Source organism: Polyodon spathula, chromosome 35 (assembly GCF_017654505.1).
Source record: "Polyodon spathula isolate WHYD16114869_AA chromosome 35, ASM1765450v1, whole genome shotgun sequence".
NCBI classification, from domain to species: domain Eukaryota; kingdom Metazoa; phylum Chordata; class Actinopteri; order Acipenseriformes; family Polyodontidae; genus Polyodon; species Polyodon spathula.
The window spans coordinates 5,206,880-5,226,891 of NC_054568.1; the positions used below are offsets into that span (position 1 = coordinate 5,206,880).

At 45.4% G+C, this 20,012-nt stretch overlaps 1 protein-coding gene and 1 long non-coding RNA gene across 2 annotated transcripts; one reads left to right on the top strand and one right to left on the bottom strand.

Moving 5' to 3' along the window:
- Positions 1-1,445: 1,445 nt before the first annotated feature.
- Positions 1,446-3,256, top strand: LOC121303884. The gene is made up of 3 exons (XR_005947883.1): positions 1,446-2,381; positions 2,488-2,912; positions 3,175-3,256. It is a non-coding gene; the product is annotated as an uncharacterized LOC121303884 (long non-coding RNA).
- Positions 3,257-5,343: 2,087 nt separating this feature from the next.
- LOC121303767 (zinc finger CCCH domain-containing protein 4-like) lies at positions 5,344-19,963 on the bottom strand. The gene is made up of 15 exons (XM_041234544.1): positions 18,382-19,963; positions 14,392-14,620; positions 13,741-13,854; positions 13,142-13,424; positions 12,112-12,272; positions 11,722-11,827; positions 11,015-11,160; positions 10,477-10,581; positions 9,897-10,008; positions 9,493-9,602; positions 8,646-9,034; positions 8,353-8,477; positions 8,109-8,321; positions 7,554-7,808; positions 5,344-7,225 (listed from the first exon to the last, which is right to left on the bottom strand). The coding sequence occupies exons 1-15, from the start codon at positions 18,462-18,464 to the stop codon at positions 5,547-5,549; spliced, it is 4,110 nt and encodes a 1,369-aa protein (XP_041090478.1). The 5' UTR covers positions 18,465-19,963; the 3' UTR covers positions 5,344-5,546.
- Positions 19,964-20,012: the final 49 nt, after the last annotated feature.

The window sequence follows — 20,012 nt, forward strand, 5'->3', positions numbered from 1 at the left end:
CAATCCGCTAAAATGCGTTTCGAATTATTTCCATTACAAATTTATATCAGAAACCATGTTTTCAATTCACAGGAGGCCCGGGTCCCAGGTCAGCTTAATCCGGCTCTGAAACGCTTTATTTACGATGTGATTTATTGTCCTATTTATTATGCGATCCCAGCTTCCTGTCTCGACCCAGAAAGATGGGAGAATGTTTCTGGAAAAGTGCCGACGTGCGCGCATCCCTTGTGCAAAGAGGCCTGCGCGCATCAGACACTAGGGAACAGCGGGGCCCATTGAGAATGCTTGAACCACCTTTGCTTTGTTCCTTTAGCAGCAGGCAATTAACATAATTGTTATAATTGTTGTTAATTAATTATTCACTTTGCCAGACGCCTTTATCCAAGGCGACTTATAGGCTTTACAGGGCAGCGCAGGGTTACAATGCAAGCTTCATATTTAAACACAGTGTAGTTTACACTCAGTGCAAATAATAATAGAATACAATATGAACTAGGATGCAGCGAGTTAGGGTTACAGCAAATTATATCAACGACAGATTAGCAGTGCAACTGTGCAAGGGTAGCGCATCAGCTGAGGAACCAGGAGGGGCGGATCAAGTGAAGTTATTATTATTATTATTATTATTATTTATTATTATTATTATTATTATTATTATTATTAAGTATTTAATAGTACAGTGCTCGTAACCGTGTATTCGAGTGGCATGCGTATCGAGCGGAGAATGCTGTGGTCATTTTCACATGGGAAAAACCAGTTTTTCATGAAAATATTGGACAGCCGCCAAAGGTTTTGTAAATCTGGATTGATCTTCTGTGTTCGTGTGTTTCTACACTTCGCTACACTTCTGAACGAGCCCGAGGGACCTCTTGGGTTCTCCAAACACGGAATAGCACGAGAAACTTCAGCATAACGATCGCTCTCCAAGGCAAAATGGGAGCGATGCTTGAAACTTGATTGCTTTGCACACAGTACAGCGAGATCGTTGTGTGTCCTGATATATTTCGGTCAATTTATTTTAAATATTTTGGCGATTTGAATCTCACATTTCTTTCCAAACCTAGAAGTTTTTTTGTTTGTTTGTTTGTTAGTTTTTTTTTAAGTTTAGAAATTCTTCATTTTAAGGTTTTCGTAACATTTCAAGCTGACAGATATGGGCAATCCTGTTTCTGCCATTTAAATGTGTTTTATTTATTTATTTATAATTCTGTTGGACAGCGTTTCAATCGCGTTCGAGTCTCTCTCTCTCTCTCTCTCTCTCTCTCTCTCTCTCTCTCTCTCTCTCTCTCTCTCTCTCTCTCTCTCTATATATATATATATATATATATATATATATATATATATATATATATATATATATATATATTAAAATGAGCTGTCAGCTGTCATCAATAAATAAACGTCATGTGTTCCAGAACAGAACGATCTGGAACTCTTTAACCCTTAACCTTGGTCTGCGTGTTTCAACACATTATCAAACAGTTCTAGGTACCGGGCTGTAGAGATGCAGAGAGCAGACAGCCAGTCAGTAAGAAGGCGCCCTGGGTTCTGCAGGACACTGCAGTCTATTGTTTTTCTGGTCTATCGGAAGCAAGTCAACGATAGGGCGCCTTATCAGCGCAGTAACAACGGCGCCTCTCTCCTTGCGTTTATTTTCAGGATGAATCATCGGTGTATTGTCTATCGAGGTGGGGTGCATTTCCTTTGCGTGGGAATATTCAACGTCATAACCCACTGTGTGTATATGCGTATAGATCTATCTAACTGTCTGTCTGTCTGTCTACCCTATACACGTTTTCCACAGTAAAAGCATGAATCACACGTTGGTGTACCTCTCGTTGCTTAGCTTGGTGACTTGCTTTTCGCACTGGAGCGAATACAAACGGTCAATGATGGAAGGGGAGTCAAGGTGAGATCACTTCCCAGCAGCTGCGTTCCTGTTGTTTTGATTCGGGAGGTTGCATATCGCATCGCACTTCTCTTATCAAGGGGATATCCTGAGAGAATGAGGTTATCTTCATCAATACCTTACCGCACAATCGTTGCGTCATCTCCGTTTGCAACACTCTTGCCAAAGTTCTGACCAGCTCCTCGGAACCGTTCGAGCTTAAATGGGCCGAATGGCTTCCTCTCGTTCGTAACCTTTCCTGTGTTTTTAGTGTTAATATCTAGTGCGAGGATCACTTGTTTTTTAATGTACATGGATTTTAGTGTCCAACGTGGACTATATCGTCATCTGGTGGACATTTTAACAATTTCAACTTACAAAAAAAATAAATGTTGAAATGCCTTTTATAGTACCAGTGCAGAATGCAGTGCAATCCTCGAACATGACTTCATATTTCTTAGCGTGTCTGCTGTGCTTGCTTTCCACGCATCTGGTAAGTATCGATGATTAATTGTTCACTGTGTTTTTAATGCGGTTTTAGTTTTTACGCACAGTGCGTTTACCGTGCGTTATTATTATTAGTATTCTCCCATCAACAGGTATCTTCCTCCGGAGTGTTTGAATTGAAAGTTCATTCCTTTACAAGCTCCCGAGGCGTCTGCAGTAACCCTCGGGAGTGTCGGATCTTTTTCCGGGTCTGTCTGAAGCATGCCCAGGCTGTCATCTCCCCCGAGCCGCCCTGCACCTACGGAACCGCCTTGACCGAAATCACCTCGGCTGCCTCCACGGGACCTGCAGTCAGCCCTGGCAGTGTAACTGTCAGGAAGGCTGGGGCGGTCTCTTCTGCAACCAGGACCTGAACTACTGCACCAACCACCGGCCCTGCCGTAACGGAGCGACCTGCACCAACACGGGCCAGGGCAGCTATACCTGTACCTGCAGCCCGGGCTTCAGCGGCACCAACTGCGAGATGGAGACAAAGGAGTGAGATAGCAACCCGTGCAAGAGCGGGGGCAGCTGCAATGTAAGTCGGGCTAGTCGATTATCCACTAAAATACATGCATGCATACACACGTACATAGTTTTAAAACCAAAAACACAACAAATACAATTTTAATAATTTAAACAAATTAATACACAGATCAATAAATAAAATACAAATCAAAGTTAAAAAAAAAAAAAAAAAAAAAAAAAAAAAAACATTTTTTAAACACACAGAAATGAATGAATACTTTACTACTTTGTTTTGCGTTTTTGTTTGTTTGTTTGTTTGTTTTTCTAACCAGGATCTTGAAAACGTTTAGACCTGCGTCTGCCCGCAAGGATTCTACGGCAAGAACTGCGAGATCAGCGCCATGACCTGACAGCGTGACCTAAGCGAAGTTTAAGCGCGAATATATATATATATATATATATATATATATATATATATATATATATATATATATATATATAATATATATATTTTTTTGTGTATTTCAAGTGCCCATTTATATTCTATTTCGACCTTTTAATTAAGCACAACACTATTATTATCATTGTTGAGAACTTTATTAACAGGGATTTACTCGCTTGTGTATGAGACACTTCACCTGAAATGACACCCATGACTGGCTCCTCCGGCGTCTCTGCAAAAGGGAATATTCTAATAGCGTTTGGCCCCGCCCTTCTTTGCACGCTGCTTCTAACTGTACTTGGTGCAATTGTAAACTATGGAGTAGTTTGAACTTTTTTGTATTAAATAAAACACAAATTAACCTAAAAAATGTTTAAGTAGATAAATAGAAAGATATATTGAAAGTATAACCCAGTTAGTGTGTTTAATGTTGATGCATATGCTCCATGCATGACTCTATCTATCGCTCTCTCTCTCTCTCGCTTATTTCAAATATCTAGATTGCTCCACGACAGATATACGCACATATTAAGTTAAAGTAATTATTTCAAAGACCTCAATAAACATTGGAACGCGATGACGTTGTTTTGTTGACCTATCAACCCGCTGAACTCCAGAGTACATTCCAGTGTGCTTGAGAAGCGGTCGTGCGATTGAGGCGATGATGACCGGCTGGGAAGTGTGCAAATCATTTAATAGAATACAGTTTGCTAGAGGACTTGCTAATACATTTTCAATTCAGTTTTTTTTAAAAAATCCAATCTACTGCATGTAATGCAGAAAATGTATTGATCGACCCTCGGAGATATTTGAATGTAATGCAAGAGAGATTTGCTAGGCTTGGGTTGTGTCAGAAGAAAGCATTCAGTCAGTTTTCATGTTCGTTCTGAAGTTCAGCTCGTATTTTTATTTCACATTTCACCGTCAGTAAAATCCATACAAAACTGCAACCCCCGAATTTTATTACAAAATCTCTTTTAACCCTTTTCAGTCCGCTGAAATTCTTACTTCACACAACATAAAGTGATTATTGTGATGGAGCTCCGCACAGAAATCAGATGAGGGCCACTTAACATTCACAGCTAAACGAGAGAAGAAGCAGCTGCCTGGGTTTGTGATGGTCGCTGTTTCTCTTGGACTCTGTGGAGGAGAACAGAGACCCACACAAACCCAGGCAGCTGCTTCTACACTCCTTTCACTGTGAAAGGTGACTCAGCCCGATGGACGCCAGCGACACCCCGTGGAGAGCTCTATCCAGACAGTCCAATAAAAGGGTCCGTCAGCTCTGATGTTTAATAACGATGCAAAGGTTTTCAAAGAGTTTTAAAGTCTTGATGCATATGGAGCAGGAGATCCCTCCCCACCCACCCCCCCCCCCCAAAAAAATAAGATATATTTTTTATATATATACATCAAACTTTCCATTACATAAAAGTTTACAACATTACATAAAAGTGTACAAAACAAATAATAAATAAAATTAAAAAAAACAATACACATTTTAAAGACTGTAAAACAGACGGATTTTGGAAAATGTTTTAGTCGCGAAAGTACTGTATATATGCAGTTAGATTTTCAATTCCCACGCCGATATCAAAAGATTAACAAGTATGGCAACTTGTAAGTCAATAATGCCAGTGCCCTAAACAATGCCACATTGTTTGAGTACAGCTAAAACACTTAAAATACATTGAAACGCATTCATGGTTATTACAACAGAGGTTCGCTCCAAAGACAGGCGATAGAAAAGAGATTTAAAAAAAAAAAAAATCTTTTGAACACCCCCAAAAAATAGAAAGAAAATCTACATTTTTATTTTCTTCATGAGAATTAACGAGGCAGTTCATGCTTTTTACACCCCCCCAAAAAAAAAGTAATATAAAAACATGCCCCTCAACAAGGCTTCCAAATTAATCTGAACCCATATAGATAAACAAAATATTACAAGAAGAAGATAAACAAAAAACTAGTCCGGTTATTAATTATCAATGGAATAAAAAAAAAAATAATCATCAAAACAAGCATTTTGCAGTGTTTCTGTAAAGTTGTTTTGTTTTTTTGGGGGGAGGGGGCTTAAGTAACTTTTTTTCTTTGTTCTTTTTAAAAAGTACAAAAACGCGACCCCTGCCTCTCCTCTCCATTCCCGAAACAAACACTGACTGAAGGCAAGACAAAACGAGGATCGCAACTCTCCCCCATCCCGTCCCGCCCCGTCCTCCCATCCCTGTACAACAGTTTTCTTGAGTTTCCTTTTGAGTCTCTTCACTGGCAGAAGGGAGAAGCCGTGGGGTCAAAGCCCTTGAAGACCTCTTTCAGCGAGGCGGCGTCTTGCTCGGCACTGTCTGCTGGCTGCGCGGGGCTGCTTCCCCCGAAGGGGCTCCCCGTACCCCCGGATTTGGCCGCCTGTTTCAACCCGAACACGGAAGACACAGGGAGGTTGTGAACCCCAGGCTGCTGTCCGGATTCCGGATTGGAAACCCCGGTCACGGCAGAACCGTCGCTGGCGGGTTTGGGCCTGGGCCTGTTGTAGCTGCTGTATCTGTCCGTGGCCGGTTCTGATCCGGAGGCTTTCTCCGTCTCCAGCTGATGCAGCGCAGACTTTCGCACAAACAGTGGCTCCTTCGGCTTGACCTGCTTGCCTGCATCTCCTGCTTTGGGATCAGAGGAAGAATTCCCGTTTGTGGTGTTCCCGCTTTCGGATTTGACCGTGGAGGCGCCACTACCTGCCCCCCCACCACCTCCTCCTACCCCACTCCCTGTGCTCTGAGTCCTGGGGTCGTACAGGCTTATACCACTCAGCACACTGCTCTGACCTGTGCTGCTGCTACCCAGTCCCACACCTCCCCCTCCTCTGCCCCCACCCCCAGCTGAAAGCAGTCTGGGGTCGTAAGGGGCGATGGCTGCCGCTGCTGGCTGTGTTGGTTGAGCAATAACTGGGGGAGAAGCAGCAGCAGAAACAGCATTAGCAGCAGGGCCAGCTGACAGTGCTTCGCTTGCTGGTTTGACCGTTGGCTTCTGGTTTTGAAATCTGGGGTCCGCTGGGTGCTTTCGCGCCATCCGCGGGTCGACGGGTTTGTCCACCGCGGGGACTGGAGCGGAGGGTGGCGGCTGAACCTGGGGGAGGGGCGTCTGCCCAGAAGCAGCGTTGACAGTCTTCAGGATCCGAGAGAGGAGCTCGAAGTCCGGGAGGGAGGCCGGCTCGGACTGAGCCTGCTGGGCAGGAGGGATCGAGGGAGGAGGGGGAGGAAGAGGAGGAGGAGGGAGAGCAATGGGGGGGGCCGTGTGATCTCGCTGCTGCTGCTGGACTCGGTGCAGTCTGGGGTCCACCGCTGTCACTGGGGGTATCCCAGGAGGCAAGGGGAGGAAGTCCTGCTTGGGTACAGGCAGGGGTATCAAATCCTCGGGGCTCCAGAGCACCGCTTTGGAGAAGTTGGGCTTGAGGAGGACGATGTCCTTCTTGATGTGGCTGAACTGCTGCAGCTGGGAGCGGGGGTCCCTGAGAGCCTGGCCTGGCAGGGTCTCTGAGGGGATGGGGACAGGCTTGTCACGCAAGACCCTCTCCCCTTCCTCCTCGTCTGCCGGGCCGCTGGGGACCTTGTGGTGGGGGGCGGGGTCTGGTTTCGGAGGCGGGGCGTGGCGGGCTAGACGGGGGTCCGCAGGGGGGTCGCTCTGGCTGGTCTCGCCCGTCCTGGTGAGACGGGGGTCCCGGGACAGTCGGGGGTCGGCTGGGCGGCTTGCGGAGACCGCTGCTGTCGCTGCTGCTGCTGGGTTGGTTGTAGCCGGGCGGGGATTGTTGAGACCCCCAGGGCTGGGGTCTGTGGGGTGGGGAGGCTGGTTTGGCAGCTTGCCCGCTTGCGTTTGCTGGCGAAGGGTTTTGAGGATGGAGGTCACACTGCCGCCACCGTCCTCTTCCTCGCTGGAGTACCAGTTAGCCGTGTCGCCTGCCAAGAGGAGGGGGGAGGGGGGTGTGTTAATCATTTTCTTTTTAATCACTTTATGAGAGCGTGCAGTATTGATTGCTTTATGCTTTACCATACCTCTATGCACAATGCTTTCCTGTGCTTTATCAGACCTCTCTTGTGCTTTACAATGCTTCCCTATGCTTTACCTGACATCTCTGTGCTTTACAATGCTTCCCTATGCTTTACCTGACATCTCTGTGCTTTACAATGCTTCCCTATGCTTTACCACACCTCTCTGTGCTTTAAAATGCTTGTCTATGCTTCACTGTGACGCCTCTTTCCTAAGGGATGGGAGGCTTGGTCATACCTTCCGCGTCTCTCTCTCCTCCTCCTTCTGCCAGCCTCCGCGCCCGCTCCTCTGCCTGCTGCTGTTTCTGTTGGATCCTCATGAAGAGAGCCCGCTGGGCCGTGGGCAGGAAGTCCGGGATCCCTGGCTGGTTCTGACCCTGCCCAGCCCCCGGGTCAAGCCCCATCATGGAGCCCTGGTCCGGGGGAGGCTGGTCCATGAACCCCATCGAGCCGTCCCCCTGCTCCATCTCCTCGTAGTCTCCGTAATCGTCTTCTAGAAAAAAGAAAAAAAAAAAGTGGGAGTTGTAATCTAATGTACGGAACTCTATTATAATCAGGGCTTCAGTTTTTATGAATTTCATTTTTTCTGTGCTTATTTTTAGTTATTTGCTGTCACTCAGTAGTTGGGGCGGGTTTAAAGTATTCAGAAGGAATCAGTGACAGATACGAGTCAGGAATGCGGGACTCTGCCCAGCTGCACTGGGAAACGTAGTTTGTTTTGGGGTTCTTTTGTAGTTTGTAATTTAATCAAAAACCAGAAGATCTAATGATACTGTACTGCACTCTACTGTACCTTCCTCTGCCCCTTGCTCCATCTCCATGCCCTGCTGAGGATGGTAGAAGTTCTCAAAGTAGGGTGGTGGGGGACCCGGGGGCATCATGCCTAGAGGGGGCCCGTCGCCCGGTCCGAAGGGTATCATCGGGGGCCCGGGGCCCATTGGAGGAGGCCCCTGGTTCATGCCTGGGGGACCCATAGACATGTCGTGGGGCATCGGGGCCCCCGGGGAGTAAGTCGGGCCCCTGGGTACCTCCCTGGGGGCCCTGGAGGGGGGCCGGGCCCCATGTGTCCTGGAGGGCCCATCGGCCCTTGGAAGTGGGGGGTGGGGGCCCGGAGGAGGGGGGGCCCGTGTGGGGGGGAGGGCCTGGGGGGCCGCCTGGGGGTCTGGATGAGAAGAGAGAGAGAAAAAATAATTAGAGACTGCCCAACTACCTGCGTGGCTAAAGATTCAGACAAGAGGACTGAGCGGATGGGCACTGTTTGTTGACCCTATCAGAGATTGAATCCTTCGTTCACCCCCCCCAAGTTTGATAACCCTGACTTGCGACTCACCGCACTCCTAGTTTCTGTGCCAGCTGGCCAGTGGGCTGCACCCGAATCTCAAACAGGGAGGGAATTTTCTTCTGCGCGTTGTTGAGGCAGGGCTGGGGGGGTGGCATGGGCTGAGGGGGCGGTGGCCCAGGAGGGGGTGCCTGTCCTGGGCAAGGTCCTCCCCCTGGACCCCCTGGTACCAGACAGGGGCCCGATCCGGGCCCAGAACCCCCTGGAGAGTCGCAGGGTCCCCCTCCGGGAGAGCTGGGGTCGGAGGGAGGGGGCCGGGGGGGAGTGGGGAGCAAGCCCACCCCAGGAGGGGGTTTGGGGAGCGGGTTGATGCCCTGCTTCTTCAGCTCCTCCACCTCCTTCTCATCCTCAGCCCCGGCTTCTGCGTCCTCAGCTAACATCTGGGAAACGAACGGAAACAAGTCTGGGTGTCACTATTGAAACTCTTCATTACTTGTTCAGGTGCAAATATTTAGTATTTGTCAAGGTCTTTTACAGTTTTAAAATAATAATAATAATAATAACAATAATAGCAACAATTCACTTTATTCAAGGTACACGACCTACAAAACTTTTGGAGGACAGAAGTGTGCAATTAATCAAGTAATTAGACCAATGAAGTTACTGACAGCTTGGGAAGGAACGGAAGTCAGAAGAGTCTGACAGCCCTGCTCTAAATGAACGTTGATAATGGGGAATTTATTGGTAGGAAACTAACTGGGCTAACAGGAAAGAACTGGAAGTTCTGTCAGCTAGCAGTGCTTGCCCAGATTACTGGGAATTCATTTTAAAAACGGAATTGAAGAACAGGAACGGACCCATCCCTGATCCCAGGGGTATGAAGCAGAGAGCCTCTCACCTTGTTCAGCAGGTCTTGTGTGTCCTCAGAGAGGTCCTCGTGGGAGAACATGCACTCGTCTCCATTCACGCACGACCCAGTGGTGTGAAACAGCTTGCACGGGAAGTCACGTGGAACACAGTTAAGGAGTAACACTTAATCTTGTCTGGACATTTTTTTTTTTTTTTTTGTAATCAATATATATACTTAACGAAAAACTTAAAACATTTCCTAATCGAACATGGAATACTGCACTGCTATTATGGCTTCCGGTAGACACTTGCAATATCATTCTGTAGTTTCTTTGACTACACAGTGTTAAATAAAAGATCAAAATTACATTGCTATAGTTTTTTTTTTTCTCCACAATGTAGGCAAGCCCGACTCCGATCTCAAAGCGCCAGGGGAAAGTCACTGAAGGATATCATGCATGTAAGGGCAGTTCTCAGCTCTTGCACAGAAGCCTGTGATGTAGAACTTGCAGAGTTCTTTCTTCTTGGGCAGCTCGATGTCGTGGCTGAAGTTGCAGTGTTCCCCCTAGAAAACACATGTTAAAAAAAAGGGATTCATTTATCAAAGCTGATAAATGTCATAAACTGTGATGCAATGGGAGTCTCAAACAAGCAAGCCAGTCAGAACATGCATCTCCCACCGCAGCTGCAAACTCAGAACCCAAGCTTAATAAGACATGTACAAGGTTTCACGATAACTAGATAAACAGTTCTCCAGATGCATGCAAATATGTCAGTAATGTGACACACGCACGGAAGGGGGTTGGAATTCAGGCATGGGATTGAGACTCCTATTGCAAAGCAGCTCACCCATTCCAGGTTTTACAAGGAGCCCGGTTAGCCTCAGTGTACAGGCAACAAGTTCCAAGAAATCAGCTTCATTAAACTCCCAGTAAAACCAGGAATGGTACAAACTGCTGTGCAACAGGAGCCTCGTTTCCAGCCCTGTGGAATTGACCGTGTCTAGGCAGGGGTTTGTTCCCTGCTGTCTTACCCAGGTGCACCTGCCCTCGATGTAGTACTTGCAGATCGCTTTGCCCTTCTTGTCCGAGACCTGCTGGTGGGACCTGTCCTGATCGTTCCTGCGCGGGCCGCAGTCCTGCAGAGACACACAGGTAGGGGGAGTGGAGGTTAATGTATTGAGAGATGCGCACACCACTGAGGAAGCCATCTTGCACAGTGTGGATAGCTTTGATTGGCGGTCCAGACTGCACAAGATGAGCTCCCCTACACAATTACCGACATCCAACACATATTAGCTTATAGGAGCAAAACAGCGTTTATAAAAGTTTATACAATGCTTGCCTATGCTTTGCCATGCCTTGTTACACTTCGCTCTGCTTTTACTATGGGAAACTTTTACAAGGGTTAGTATTTTTTTTTTTTTTTTTTTTTTAATATGCTTTACTAGACCTCTCTGCTTTACAACGCTTCCCTGTGCTTAATCATGTTGTCACTGCGCTGTGCTACACTTTGCTGTGCTTTCACTAAACCTCTCTAAGTGGGATTAGCCCTCACTCAGCCCCACATACCCCCATGTCCATGTCTCCATTGTTCTCCTCCTCATGACCCCCGCAGTCCCCTCCTCTCCCCCTCCCCCGGTTGTTCCTCCCACGGCCTCGGTTCATCCCGCGGCCCCCCTTTCCACCTCGGCCGCGCCCCCGTCCTCCTTTAGCACCTGCCGGGAACGACAAGCAAAAAACAATAAGAAATACAAACCAACAAGCAGTCCATCAGGTCCACAAAATACACTGGCATGCATTTTGAATCACGATCTGTACTCGCGATAACAGGGAGGGAATTCTACTGTACCGTGCCCGCGGGAGAGGTGCGTATGTGCGCAACACTCCTGATTATAAACTCAAGAAAAGATCACACGACTTCGTGCTGGACGGCAGGGTCAAATTTTCATTGATTTTAGGCATGCCGGGCTTCAGAACCTCATACAGCGCCAGCAACATTACACTGTGGCACCAGAAGGCATGTTTAATTTAATTGTATGTTTGTATTTACATTCCTTAGCAACCACAGATGATAACAGTTTTTTAACAACCACAGATGATAACAGTTTTCTCATTGGTTCTGGAGAGACTGCTCACCGCGACCCCCCCCCCCCCCCCCCCCCCCCCACACACACACACACACACATGAAAGGTTAATGTGATTTTGCTGTGACTTTTGCTGTGAGGTGGTTTGATTAGGGTGGGGTGTGATAATTCAGCCTGGCACAGGTCCTCACCTCTCCCTCTGTTTGGCCCGTCTTTGTTTCTCCTGTAGTGGTTCAGCTCTTTGGAGTAATCGTCAAACTCTTCATCACCCATGTGGTCAAAGTCTTCCTCTCCGAACTGAAACGAAAAACAAGCAAACCGATCGATCAATCAATCAGCTATTTAACCATTGGAAAAAACATGCAAATACCAAACAGATAGGTTAGCATTAGTAGTAGTGTACAGTGCAAGGATGGAAATGAGACTTCTACTGCACAGCAGCTTGTTAGCTAGACACACTGGGGCTGATCAAGCTGCTAGTAAAACCTGGACTGGGTGACACTGCTGTGCAACAGGAGTCTCATTCCCATCCGTGGTCAAACAGTTCAGGAAAATGAAACAGATTGTTCGCAGCGCCTCACCTCCCTCTCCTCACAGTACAGCATTCCATCTCCGTCCTCGTTCTCCCCGCCCATCTTGCCCCGCCCCCTGCCCCTAGGCCCGCCTCCTCGCCCGCCTCTTCCTCTCATGCCTCCTCCCCTTCCCACTCGACCTCGCTGGTTCTTCCCGCGACCTTTACCGCCTGCACAAAAAAATAAACAAACATAAAAGCATAAATCACGATTTTCTTTACGTACAGGGTGTGTCATAAGTCATAACTCAGGGATGAGAACGAGGCTCCCATTGCACAGCAGTTTGATCTGGTTTTACTACAAGTTTAATAAGACACACCTGAACTTGCTAGTTATACACATTAAGAGGCTAATCAAGCTCCTGGTTAAAACCTGCAGTGAGCGAAGCTGGTTATACACATTAAGAGGCTAATCAAGCTCCTGGTTAAAACCTGCAGTGAGCGAAGCTGGTTATACACATTAAGAGGCTAATCAAGCTCCTGGTTAAAACCTGCAGTGAGCGAAGCTGGTTATACACATTAAGAGGCTAATCAAGCTCCTGGTTAAAACCTGCAGTGAGCGAAGCTGGTTATACACATTAAGAGGCTAATCAAGCTCCTGGTTAAAACCTGCAGTGAGCGAAGCTGGTTATACACATTAAGAGGCTAATCAAGCTCCTGGTTAAAACCTGCAGTGAGCGAAGCTGCTAAGCGATTCTCGACTGGAAGTCTTTCTCGAAGGTCTTTAGACAGAGAGAAGAAGAAGCGATACCTTTTATTGGACTGACTAAATAATAATTATTCACAAGCTTTCAAGACCTCAAAGGTCTCTTCTTCACCTGAACGGGAGACCTCTGAGGTCTTGAAAGCTTGTGAATAATTATTATTTAGTCAGTCCAATAAAAGGTATCACTTCTCCTTCTCTTTGTCTATCATCTCTGGACTAATACGGCTACCATTTCATCTATCGAAGGTCTTTGATACTACATTCTTTCACAGCCAAACAGATGTGCGCGACAGGCAAGCAGCTTGGTGAAATGAGTTCATGAGCTCCCACCTACCCTGCTGGTTCCTGCCCCCTGCCGCTCCCTCCCCTGTGGGCTCACCTCTCCCCCGGTTGGTCCCCGTCCCCTCCTTGGCTTTGCGATACTGGTTGAGCTCCTTGGCGAAGTCGTCGTAATCTTCATCTCCCATCTCTTCCTCCTCCCCCCCCTCAAAGTTCTCCTCTTCGTACTTATCGTAGCCCCTGTAGCCCCCCGGCTTCTCCAGCTTCATGTAGCCCCCCTTTTTGGGCATGGGGCTGTCGTGAGGGGGTGGGAGATAACCTGGGTGAGACTGTAATGCCTAGGCAGGAGAGAACACAACGTTAATATTAACAGTACAGTCCTATCATCAAAACACAAGATCAGATGGCTTGATACTAACAAGCCTTGCAAGGCTGGAAATAAGACTCATCCATTCACCCGGGTTTTACTTCGAGCTTGATTAGCCCCAGTGTGTCTAGCTAACACGCTGTCTTATTAAACTCACAATAAAACCAGGAATGGATCAGACTGCTACGCAACAGGAGTCTTATTTTCCTTCCTGGAGATCAGCTTGTTTTTGCTAGACGAAACCTGCAAGTCAAAGAGGGTTTTTGTTTTGCTCGACAGAGACCCACCTGGGGAGGGTACTGGGGGCTGTACTCCCTGTATTTGCGAAGGCCCTTTTCACCAGGGCTGTAGTCCGACTCGTCACTGAATTCAGAGTGCTCGTCGCTGGAGGAAGCATGGCGCTGGGGGAAAAACAAAGGATTACATGTTATTCCCATTATTATTATTATTATTATTAAATTACTCACTTAGCAGACGCTTTTATCCAGAGGGACTTACAGAGACTAGGGGGTGAGCTATGCATGAACAGCTGCTGCTGCAGAGTCACTTCCAATAGGACCTTGTTTTTTACATCTCACCCGAAGCGTGTTTTGCTCAGTGTCTGGCTAAGCTGAGAGCGTATTTAATTCTCTTGCGCACGCTTTGCCGTGTCAGGAATGCACATGTGCTGATTTTGTATTAGGCATTACCTTTGTGCAGTATGAATGTTTGCACTAGTTGCAATAAATTAATCGAACCCTGTATTTATCCAGCGTCATCAACTGAGCACAAGCTCTCATGACCAACGATGACCTGGCCAGAGGCTCACAGCACACGACATCAAACACAAGAAATAAGGAGTAAACACAGAATCAATCATAAAACAGAAAATCGGCAGCACTGAGTCCACCCTACAGCTGAAAGCACAGCACGGTTGCACTTCTGTACAGGATACCCACTTTGTGTTTGGATTTTCGTCTCTTCTTCGCCCTCCTCTTCTCCTTCTCCTTCTCTTTCCTCCTCTTCCTCTTGCGCCGGTGAGACTTGTCGTCCTCCGAGCCGCTCCCGTGCCTCTCCCTCTCTCTCCCACGGCCCCCCACTTTCTCCTGGGGCTCCCCGGCTTTGGGGCTCTCCACCTCCCCTCCGTCATCTTCCAGCTCCCCTTCCTCCAGCTCCTGCTGCTCCCTGCTGCAGGGCCAAGAAAAACAACCAGGTCACTATACCCACTCCGTACCCAAATCACTATACACACACCTCACTGTGGCTAATCAAGCTAGCAGTAAAACCTGGAATAGGCAAAACTGCTACGCAACAGGAGTGTTTATTTCCATCACTGCCCAGCACGCCATACCCAAGCCACTACACATGCTACGGGCGTTAAAAGCTTGGAGTCTAATCATTTCCAAAGTATTCGATGTTTACAGTTTTTGCCTAAATGTTTAAGCACTGTCAAAGATACGCATGTCAAACACATGGTTCAGCTGTAGGGCTTACACAGTGGGGTGTGTGCAGTGCGAGGTTATCTTTTCAACAGCCTTACAAAGATCTTCCCCGTATGAAGTATGAAAACACTGTACACAGGCAGTCTCATTTCACAATAATGTTGCACCCTAGGAAAGCAGCGAATGGAGGGCTTCATCTCACGATGGCTTTTGTGAGTGCTTACAAACATTTACAACGCGTTTTTGACGGGATTAAATCGCAAAGTTGAAACGCGATTAAACTGTAAAAGTTCGAAAGTTGTTTCCTCCTACAGTTTAAACGTGACTAACTGTCAAGTTTAAACGTATTACAGGGTTTTAAAAGTTGGAAGTCAGTTTGAAACTTCACAAAACATCGCACGGTTTGTGCACCCTCCCTGAAAATAAAAAAAAAAAAAAAGCGAGAGAGAGCAAACAACCTGCTCCTAAAAATTCAGGTCTGCAAATATTAAACTTCCTGCAGTCATACTGGGAGTGCTGAAGTCAGCACGGTCTCTCCACCAGGTCTAAGAGGTCTTTCCACAAACTGGACGGATGGCAACAGGTCGAATCTAGAAAGAGTTTCTTTTCCATACAGATTTGATGTATGGACACCTTCTGAGCTAAATCATTCATAACCGCTTGACTGTTTTAAACATAAGGATGTTTCAACACTTCAACTTATTAAGTGCATCTGAAAAACCAACTTAAGAACCTTGAGTTGGGAATAAAGGCTCCTGCTGCACAGCAGTGTCACCCAGTCCAGGTTTCACTACCAGCTTGATCAGCCCACAGAGAGTCTAGTTAACAAGCTCAGGTGTGTCTTATTATCTTTTTTTTTTTTTTAACTACTCAGTTACAGGTGCTCTTAATAAATTAATATTGAGACATGTTTAATCCTTATATTTAAAAGCCTGGGAAATGAACCCCACTTTTACAGTGTGAAAGTGATCTGAGGTTAACAAGGAACATAACAGCCTGATTTATTTATTTATTTTTGAATCAAGATATTTAGACCAAGGTACGACATTACTTTTAGTAAAAAGTATGTCACACAAGTTAGAGAACTAAAAGCAAGCCTCTTTCTCATGAAATCTCATTTCTGGGGGGTTAATTGCCTTGTCCCAATACAGTCACATATACAATTAAAGTGTTTTCAGTGCAAAATAAGCAGGGAAGCCCCTGGCTGCAGACAGAGGTGATAGTTAAATAATGATTCAAATCACTTCTTAATATGAACGCTCTACTAGTTTTCTTCCTCTCTGTAAAATATGCATTTGCATTAAGGAAAATACCCCCCAAAGGCATATTCGTATTTGAAGACAAGCAACAGCTTAAAACCTCGAGATTTTAAATATTAAACTGACACCAGGTACCAACTTAAAGATTAATCTTTATCAAGTTACCTGGCGTGTTACTGCAGATTTGCGACACAGCTTCCACTAGTCCTATTTCTGATGAAGATGATAATTTTCCACAGTAAGGTACTTATCTGTCTGCCAAATCCACACACACACACACACACACTATTTGCATGTATGTGTGTGTGTTGATGTGTGTGTTTTTGTTTGTTTGTTACACTGCACAGAATAAAAGATTATTCTTTGCTGAAATTAAACAAAACTACAGCATAGTAAATTATGCAAAGATACAATTACTGAGTCCAAGTATTTTGATAAAACTACAAATCACCTGATTAATAACTTATACAAGTAATAATAATAATATTAATAATAATAATAATAATAATAATCATCTCAGGACCGAGTAGATTCCTTCTAAGAGGCAGTGTCAGCTGTTGTCAGGGATTAGGAAGGTACATTTAGTTTAATATCGAAGCACAATGTTTGGTCAGTTTTACGTCAACGTACTGATTGAAATTAACAATACAGGGCACTTACCAGTAAAAAGGTTCTACAATTCAAATTCATCCCAAAGAAGAGAAATCAAATCAAACTGGTTTATCAACCTTATATTTGGGGCAGATCTGAATTTTTATCAATTCTAAATACAGGTTCCTAAGGGAGCTTTGAGGGGTGATGAATGTGTTTTGTTTTACTTCAAGAATGCTTTTGAAACGTTATGATCTGGAAAAGGAGATACTGTAAGAAAAAAAAATAAAATAAACTAATATATATTTTTTTTTTTGTAATCATTTACTATACACAAACCTGTGGTGGTGGGTGGATGTGTTTTCATATATTGATGAGGTACACTGGGGTATGGGAGTAAAGGATTAGGGTTTTTTTTGTTTTGTTTTTTTTATAAACACCACAAAAAACAGAGAGATTCGGGGACTTGAAGATAGGGAACATTTCCCTTGAAAACTGTACTTTTTGACATGTGTAATACACTTGTCAAATCTAAATCATTTTAGTACGTATATATATTATATAATATATATATATATATTATATAATATGCTATATATATATAATATACTAGAATATATATAGTTGCACATGTGTAGGTCCAATAATAAACATTTGGATTTATACATATATAAAAATATATAATAATGTTGCAACGCGTAACAGGGCCGCAGTTATACTGCAGCAAACTATAATATTTATATAAAATACAGTTAGTGTAATCAGTAAATAAGGCAGACTACTTCAAAAACTGAGTTGGGGGGGAAAAAAAACATTAACACTTACATTAAAGTTAATACTGTAATAATAGTTTCAGGACAAATATTTAGAAAATGTAAATCTAATACAGTACTTGCTTTCTCACCAGCTGCGTTTGCGCGCACCACACCCCGGAGAGACTCGTTATTCCCAATTACACAATCCGAAATTTAACAGACAAATAGAAACTGTTAATATACCGGCACCTACTTTGTTTTAAATACATATATTTTTAACCAAATTGACGTTTTTTTTTTTTTTTTTTTTTTTTGTCTATCAGAACAACGTACCGTTCGATTTATTATTATTATTTTTTTAACATTAATTAAACAATAATCATAAAAACCGTACTGGTAATTGCTGTGTCTTATCAAATACACTTTCCATAACATTTGTCCCGCGTCAGATTCTGTTGTTAAAAAAAATAATTTAAAAAATTCTAAATTTACTCTACTGACCGGATATGGTTTTTTTTTTTTTTTTTTTTTTATAAACATTTTCTTAATTAAAAAAAAAATTTTTTTTTATTTAATAAATTTTTACATAAAAATTTTAAATGAATAAGAACTCAGTCCAGTTTAAAATTAATAATAATAATAATAATAATAATTGATTTGTCCTTCCTTTCGTTTTTGTTTTGTTTGCAACGTTTCAAGATGGCGTTTGTTACCTTTACTCGTTCCTCGATAAAAACCGACCGGCTTTCTTTAATCCCTTTTGAACAACCAAACAACATTTACCCAAAGCACGGCGTGGCTTCTCTAGCCCTGGAAAGAAACACGACAGTAACAGTGACAGTGCTAACAGTGAAGCCCAGGGTGACCGGGGCGCTGCACAGAGGCATGCAGGGTTACTCGACCTGTCGAGGAGGACGCTGCTGTGCTCAGGGCTGGAGGCTGGTGGGGAGGACTGGTGGTGGACACTCATGCTTTCCAGAGCCATTTCCCTCTGTACATTTACTACGAAAAAAAAAAACAACAACTCGCTCTACACTTGGCTTGAGTGAGCTTTGTTGTTGTTGTTGTTGGTTTGGTTGCTTTTTTTTTTTTTTTTTAAGTTTGTTATAAAATGTTCATTCCACATTTACAACAAAGAAATAATAAAGAGAGGAGATACTGTTTTTTGTTTAAAAAAAAATACGTTTCCCTCCGGTTCCTTTCCTCTATGGCCGCGTTGAAAAACGAAACTCGACTGCGTGAAATGGCGGCGTGGCTCGGAGTAAAGAGAAAGGAGGAGGAGCTGACGAAGATGACGTCACCCCTCGGAAAAGGGGGCGTGGCTCGGAGTAAAGAGAAAGGAGGAGGGGCTGACGAAGATGACGTCACCCCTCGGAAAAGGGGGCGTGGCTCGGAGTAAAGAGAGAGGAGGGGAGCTGACGAAGATGACGTCACCCCTCGGGAAAGGGGGCGTGGCTCGGAGTAAAGAGAGAGGAGGGGAGCTGACGAAGATGACGTCACCCCTCGGAAAAGGGGGCGTGGCTCGGAGTAAAGAGAGAGGAGGGGAGCTGACGAAGATGACGTCACCCCTCGGAAAAGGGGGCGTGGCTCGGAGTAAAGAGAGAGGAGGGGAGCTGACGAAGATGACGTCACCCCTCGGAAAAGGGGGCGTGGCTCGGAGTAAAGAGAGAGGAGGGGAGCTGGCGAAGATGACGTCACCCCTCGGAAAAGGGGGGCGGGGGTTCACGGAGATAGCCGAACACCTTGGTTACTGCTTTTTGTATGTTGATCAGTTTTTTTTTAAAAAGTCCGATTAACGTGTATTGTGTTATTTACAGTTTAAATAGTTCGTTTCACTCTTTAAAATCGTACTTTATCGGCGGTCGGGTTCATATTTGAAAGAGGCTCTGCAGACCGGGCTCAGCGCGGCTCCAGTGCCAAAGCCGGGCAAAAACTTTATCATAACCAGGGAGAAGCGGCTATCGGGGAAGAGGAGGCGGCACGGCGCGTTAAAGTGTGCAGCAGGGGGGCACGCTGTGTTCCCCACCCTCCCAGTTCAGACTGGTTTGTGGACAGTGTCTCGTTGAGTGTGGTTCGGCACTGCTCGCTCTCTCCCTCTCCTGTCCTTCGGATGACAAGCGAGGTCCTGTCGGAAGCATAGCCCACCCCCAGTCTCTGTAAATCGCTTTGGATAAAAGCGTCTAGTAATAACGAATAACGTTCAGGTCTGTGTTTCGCTGTTGCAGGCTCCGCGCATCCAGGGTCCGGCTTGTCGGGGATCACCCCCGCCCTGCCCGGGTTCTCGTAGCATTGCAGGATATCAACAAGACTCCTGTTCCAGAGCAGAGTCACCCAGTCCAGGTTTTACTACCAGCTTGATAGGCCCCAAGCTCAGGTGTGTTTTGTGTGGGTCTCCGTTCTCCTCCACGGAGCGCAAGAGAAGCAGCGACCATCACAAACCCGAGCAGCTGTATCTTCACTCTGAATGGCGAACCAGCCCGGTGGACACCAGCGACCCTCGTATGTGGAGAGCTTATCCCAATAATCGGCGTGT